The following is a 6,000-nucleotide window of genomic DNA, read 5'->3' on the forward strand; positions in this document are numbered from 1 at the left end:
GGCTCAGCTGGTTGAGTGCCCAACTCTAGATACCGGCTCGGGTCGTGATCTCGCCATCGTGGGATCGAGACCCACGTTGGGCTCTGTGCTGCGTGTGGAGCCTGCTTGAGAGTCTCTGTCTCCCTCTCTCAAAAGAAATAAACATTAAAAAAAAAAAAAAAAAGAGGTCCAGTTTGGAGCCATTCAATTTGAGATGTCTTTGAGACAGCCGAGTGGAAACTACATAGACACACACACCTGTACCACAGGTGACTGCATATCACACAGAGGCTGCCGTTGGGATGGATAAAATTACCAGGGAGAGGATCAGATGAGTAACGTCCTGATGAACGGTACTTCGAGGTAAGACAGAGAAACAGCTAGACAAACGGCATAAAGCTAAAAGATGCGGGTGATTCAAGATGGAGGAAGCTGTCATTGCTGAAAAAGCAAGTGTCTCTCAACGATGTCTCCTGGATTGGTCACACGGACGTCACAAACTGAGCAAGAATGATTCTGCGATGGATAGAAACCAGCTTGGGTCGAAATGAACAGATGACCAAGGTGGGTTAGTGGAGTCAGATTCTCATTAACGTTGTCTCTGAAGGAAGAGTAGAGTAGAGAGACAGGCAGGAGTGAGCTACGATCTCCTAAAAAAGTTTCACCCGGGCTGACCAGAGCTCCCTTACAGCTCGGAAGATGCCTCCCACGGGGCTCCGAGAGAGTGGGGAGGGCTGCTGCTGGCTCTCGCCCCGCACTCCGGCTTCACCTCGTCCGTCCTTGACACATGAACCCCATTCTTCGTTCAAACCTCACTCAGGAAACCTCTTGGGAGTCGCGCTCTAGCATTCAAAGCTGTTCCATCACAAAGATTTTTGTGTCCCTCTTGAAAAGCTCCCACATGGTCTGAAGGAGGTGGGAAGAGCCTCCCGACACTCTGTCTTGGCTCCAATGACCTGACCTCAACCTTCTCTTCCGGGTCACACTGTTCTAGGCCTTCCCGGACAGACCCCAGCCTGCTTTCGGACCTCGTCTCCCACTGCTCTCCTACCTGACAGCTCCCCTTCCCCCAGCCTACTTATGCCCCCTTAGAACAACTTCTTTTTTCCTGACTCCATGTATTTGCTGTTCGTCCCCCTTAAGAATTAGCCCCCCCTCCCACCTAGGAGAACCTGATCCATTCCTCACATCCAGCTCCAGTCCTTCTGCCTCCAGAACACGCTGCCTGCCTTCCCAACCCCGTCTCCAGCATTTCTCCGACACCCTGGGGAACACTCCTTCCTCCTGAGGAACAGTGAAGTTGCCTGCTGGTCCTTTGCTTTCTTTGCTGGTGCCCTTACCTGGGAGGCGCTTGGTAAATATTTGTTTACTGATGGGACGACTGAGAAAAGCCAGAGGCCTTTCATCCCCAAAAGAGGAAGGCTTGCAGCTGTCTCCCCAGGGCTGCATCGGCAGCATTCACCAGGGCCCAGGAGACATAAATAGGGGACATAAGTATTCCCCAGCCTGGGTTCTATGTGGTCGTGGGAGGACATTCCAAGTTACATGAGTTCAAGTTCAAACGATACTCTGGCCATCAGTATCATCAACGATTTCAAATGCTCCTTCAGAAACCGACTCCTTCCTGGAAATGTTGAAACCCTAAACCACAAAAGCCCATGTTTGCTTTTTAAGCCTGTCACTAGAAGTTTCTTGCCATTTTCAATTGTGGATTTCCTCTGGCAGTCCCTTTTATAATGTCGAAAAGGCAGCTTTCTAAGCTAAACCCTCTGATCATATCATGCTTCGTGGAACAACAGCATTGCACAGGGTGAAAATTCGGCCTGCGGTGTTCTCCACTCCCCCCCCCCCCGCCCCCAACTCAAGACACTGGCTAAAGCAGATAACTAATAGGCTGTGATGACATTCATGCAACATGAGGTCCCATTAAAAAGTTTGCACTGGCTAAGTTTTCAGGTCATAAACATTTTGTGGAGATCGGTTCAATCAAATCTGGGCTCCAAAGGTCGCAATTGCTGCGACCACGAAGACAGGTGGACTCTGGGCACAGATCTACAATAACAGGCTTCATGATTTCTTGGGGACACTCCTGCTCCCTTGCAGCAAGATGACCACCAAGAATCTTAAAATACTGATGGTGGCAGTTTAAAAGCAAAACTTTTCCCCAAGCCCCCAAAGGCAAGAATTCGGTCAGGTAAGGTCGGGGGAATATGTGTCCCTCAGACCCAACCCCAGCTCATCTCCATCACAGTTGGTTCCGTGGTGGGCACACCCTCCCACTGATCCAAGGAAGTTCAACTACTATGTCTGTTTATAGCTCAACTTGGCTCTTCCTGAGGCAGAATATATTTTCTTTTATGGAAAGAAATTATTTGTTTGTTGGCTTTTGATATACTGATTCACGAGAGATATGAGCAACAGAGAGGTCTGGCTGTGCGGTCTGGGGAAAAGTGAGGCTGTTTCTGTTCAGTCCCTCCCAGCCTCCTCTACAGAGGCCCCAGACTGCAATGACTGCCCCCTGCCCCGACCCCCGCCAAGGAGCACACTGCCATCAGAGCCGGGCCAGGGAGACAAAAGGGAAAGCCTCTGCTTGGTCTGGGGCTTGCTCCGTCTGACTTTGCTGGAAACAGTTTCTACAAAAGCCACTTTAAGAGACCCGTGTGTTCAGATATAATCATCCTTTTGAGGGTGTGTCTGGTTTTAACCGGCATGATCCACCTAAAATAATATGGCCCCCACCTCCATTTCTTACATCCAGCTGTCTTCCAGAAAGATAAGAACACACACTGAGCAGAGGCATTACAGGAAGAAACTAGGCTCTCACTCATCATCACTAGAAATGAGCTCTCTCCAGCAACGAGATCCCGTGCTTAAAGGGAAAAGTTCAAACCCTTTGAGGCGAAGGTGAGGGGAACAAAACGACCTGTCAAAATTTCTTTTAGCACCCACGACTAGTGTTAATTTACATGCTCTCGGAATGCAAGAAAAAGCCTGCCAACTGCCACTGAAAGGATAGTTTGACCTTTCGAAATAGAAACACGCTCGCCCCATATCAACATTCAGGAGATGAACCTTGGAAGTTCTAGAGTCTTCGGGTGATAAATGGCACGAGGCCGAATTTCCAGGAAAGGGTTTCTCTACAGCCTGCAGGTAGGGTGCTCTGGACCAACACCGCAACACAGGTAGAAGGCAGGCCCCCAAACCGTTAGCCGCTGCAGCCGCCCACTGCTCAGACTCTGCTCCTGCAAGGGAGCTGGCAGGGAGGTTGAGAAAACCGAGTAACTAAAAAGTCTTGGACGCGAGGGCCCGCAGCCTGCGCTGCTAGGGCAGGCTGTGGGCTCCTGGCCGCGGCCGCGGCGTCGCCGCGGCGCTGGGTCTCCCCGCAGCCGCCCAGCCCCGCGCGCACCGAGCGGCGCTGCTGAAGGAAGTTGGAGAGCTCCCAGCTCGCCGGCAGGATTCGCCGGTGGGCGCCGGGGAATCCCTTCCAGCGCCGCAGTTTGTGAGTGGAGTAAGTAAGGACCCTGGACAGCCAAGGGACCTGCGCTTCGCAGGAGCACAAGGAAAACACCGCGCCACGCCAGCCCCAGGCTGCTCGCACAAGGTGCTCCTCACCGCCGCACACCTCGTCCAGAGGGCGCCGAGCCGGAGAGGCGGCTCGGCCGCGTCTGCGGCTCCGAATGTTAACGCCGGCAGGCTCCCCGGCCTGGGGCACAAGGTTTCAAACCCAACGGTCGAGGGAACCAAGGGCAGAACCAGCGAGTCCCGCTCGGACGCCCGGGACCTTCTCCTCCACGCCCGCTCGGGCTTTTCCAAAGGACGCGCGGCACAGCCCGTGCGCCCCCGGCACTCCACTCCGCTCCTCTCTCCACAGGTCCCCCCAAACTCTTCCCGGGAAGCGCCCACCAAGCCCAGACGGCGCCCCGAAACTCCCAGGGCACTCGCCAGCCACCCCGACGCCCGTCTCTCGAACCCTCCTCGTCGTGTTCTCGCCGCCCCGCACCGTCCTCCTCGCGTTCACGGAGAGTCAGAAGCAAACCACCAGAAAATGCCTTCGCGAGGAGCCTCCCTACACCCGCCCTGTCACTGAAACAAAAGCGCAGGGAGGAGGGAGGTGGAAGAGGAGGCGGGAGGAAGGTTTAGAAAGAGGATGGGGAGAGCGCTAAGAAGGAGCTGAGCGGGAGGGTCGGGGTGGGGAGGAGAGACGGGGCCAGGGACCCGGCTCCGGCACCGCGCCGCCGGTCGCTTACATGCCCAGGTCGCTGTAGGTGTTGAAGAACTCCATCTGGTTGCACGCCTGGATCCAGCCCACCACCCAGGTCTCGTGGCGGGGGATGGGGGGCATGACCACGCGGGCCGAGGCTTTGAAGTAGGGGGTCTTGTAGCGCAGGACGATGGGCGAGGTCTCCTCGATGCGCGTGGGGCACTGGTCGATGGTGGCGCACACATCGTACACCACGATGTTCTCGCGCCGGATCCGCGCCTTGCAGGTGATGCTTTGGATACAGCCCATCCTGCCGCCCGGCGCCGGCGCGGCGCGGCGTGGGGCAGCGCGGGGGCCCGCGCGGGCAGCCGGGGGAGCCCGTCACGCCGGCATGGCGACGCGCCGCCCGCTCCCGGTCCGGCTCAGCTCGCGCCTGGGAGCGGGGAGCCGCCGCCGGGCATCCTCCGGGGAAGCCCCCTCCTCCGGCCGCCGCGCGGGGTCCCCGCCGCCCCGACGCCCGCCCGCCGGCCCCCGCCCACGCCCGCCCCCTCTCTCCGGCAGGGCGCGCGGAGCGTGCGCTCCTAGGAGGCGGCGGGCGCCCCCGCCGAGGGCAGGGGGGGGAGCGGCGCTGCGCGGAGCGGTGCCCACCCGGGGCCGGAGCCCCCCGCCCCTCGCCGGAGAGGAGGAGGAGGCGGCGGCGGCGGCGGCGGCATGGAGCCGGGGGAGGGCGGCGGCGGCGGCGGCGGCGGCGGCGGCGGCAGCGCCCGGTCTGTCTGCCTCCGCGGCGGCAGCAGCAGCAGCAGCAGCAGCCGCCGCCGCCGCCGCCGCTGCATGAACCTCTGCACCGCGGCTGCCCCCCGCGTGCAGCGCACCCAGCGGCGGGCGAGCGGGCGGCCCGAGCGGCAGGCGGAGGCGGCGGCGGCGGCGGCGGCGGCGGCGGCAGCAGCGGAGACCCGCGCGGCCGCCGGCCCCGCCCCGCACTCCCCTGCCCGGCCGCTGGGGGCTGGGGGGCGCCAGGGGGCTGCGACCGCGGGTGGAGGGCGCCTCGCGCGGGGCGGCCCGGGACGTGATCCGCGGAGGAGACTGGCTGTACGCCATGAGTTTTGTCCCTCTCCGGCTGCCGTCCGGGTGGCGGGGGGGGGGGGCGCGGCGGTGATGGGTAGGGTGGGGGGTGTTTAAAGGGCCGCGGGCGCCGGGGTGGGGCCCTGCACGTGGGGCCGGCGCGGGGCGGGGCGGCGGGAGGTGGCGCGCGGGTGGGCGTGGGGGCTGGGGGTCGGGTCGGGCCGGGCCCGGGTGGGGCCGAGGAGGGCGCCGCGCTCCAGAGCCTGGTGGGAAGCCGGCGGTGACGGTGTGGGGCAGCCGAGGGGCAGGGGAGCAGCTGTATCCCGGGCTGGTGGGGTATTTGTAACGCGGTCTGTTAGATCGGAGTTGGGCTGGAGCTCCCCGAGGACCCTACCTTGAGGAGGCCTCCCGGAGTGGCTCGAAAGGCGGTGGATTTACTACGGCTTTGCCCGACTGGGTTTGCTCTGGAAGCTTTTCTTTCCACCACCCTGTGTAGGGAGGGCGCCCAGAGAAACCTTCCGTGCCCCAACACCACGTCACCGAAATGCCAGGAGTTTTCGGTTGTAGCGCGAGCTGAGCTTTTTACTCATCGCCTGCCTTCGTCCAAATCTTTTCCTTCTTAGAAAATGCTCTTTCAACAAAATCCCACACACTGGGGAATTAGAGCAGTGGTGGACTTACCCTAACTAAACACCGCGTTTTGAATGTAGCTGCATCCTAGAGACAGGTTGTGCCTAGCACGACCATCTAGCTGGATT

The 6,000-nt window shown here is 59.9% G+C and overlaps 1 protein-coding gene across 1 annotated transcript in view; it reads right to left on the reverse strand.

Moving 5' to 3' along the window:
- Positions 1 to 4,489, reverse strand: part of FAM78B (family with sequence similarity 78 member B) — a 79,683-nt gene extending 75,194 nt beyond the window's left edge. Inside the window, exon 1 of the mRNA XM_047077222.1 lies at positions 4,227 to 4,489. Within this exon, the coding sequence (XP_046933178.1) occupies positions 4,227 to 4,489 (263 nt within the window). The remainder of the gene's footprint in view (positions 1 to 4,226) is intronic.
- Positions 4,490 to 6,000: the final 1,511 nt, after the last annotated feature.

The sequence above is a fragment of the Lynx rufus genome, unplaced genomic scaffold, assembly GCF_022079265.1.
Source record: "Lynx rufus isolate CCGP_SWC_20201006 ecotype Redwood Valley unplaced genomic scaffold, mLynRuf1.p SCAF_15, whole genome shotgun sequence".
Taxonomy (NCBI): domain Eukaryota; kingdom Metazoa; phylum Chordata; class Mammalia; order Carnivora; family Felidae; genus Lynx; species Lynx rufus.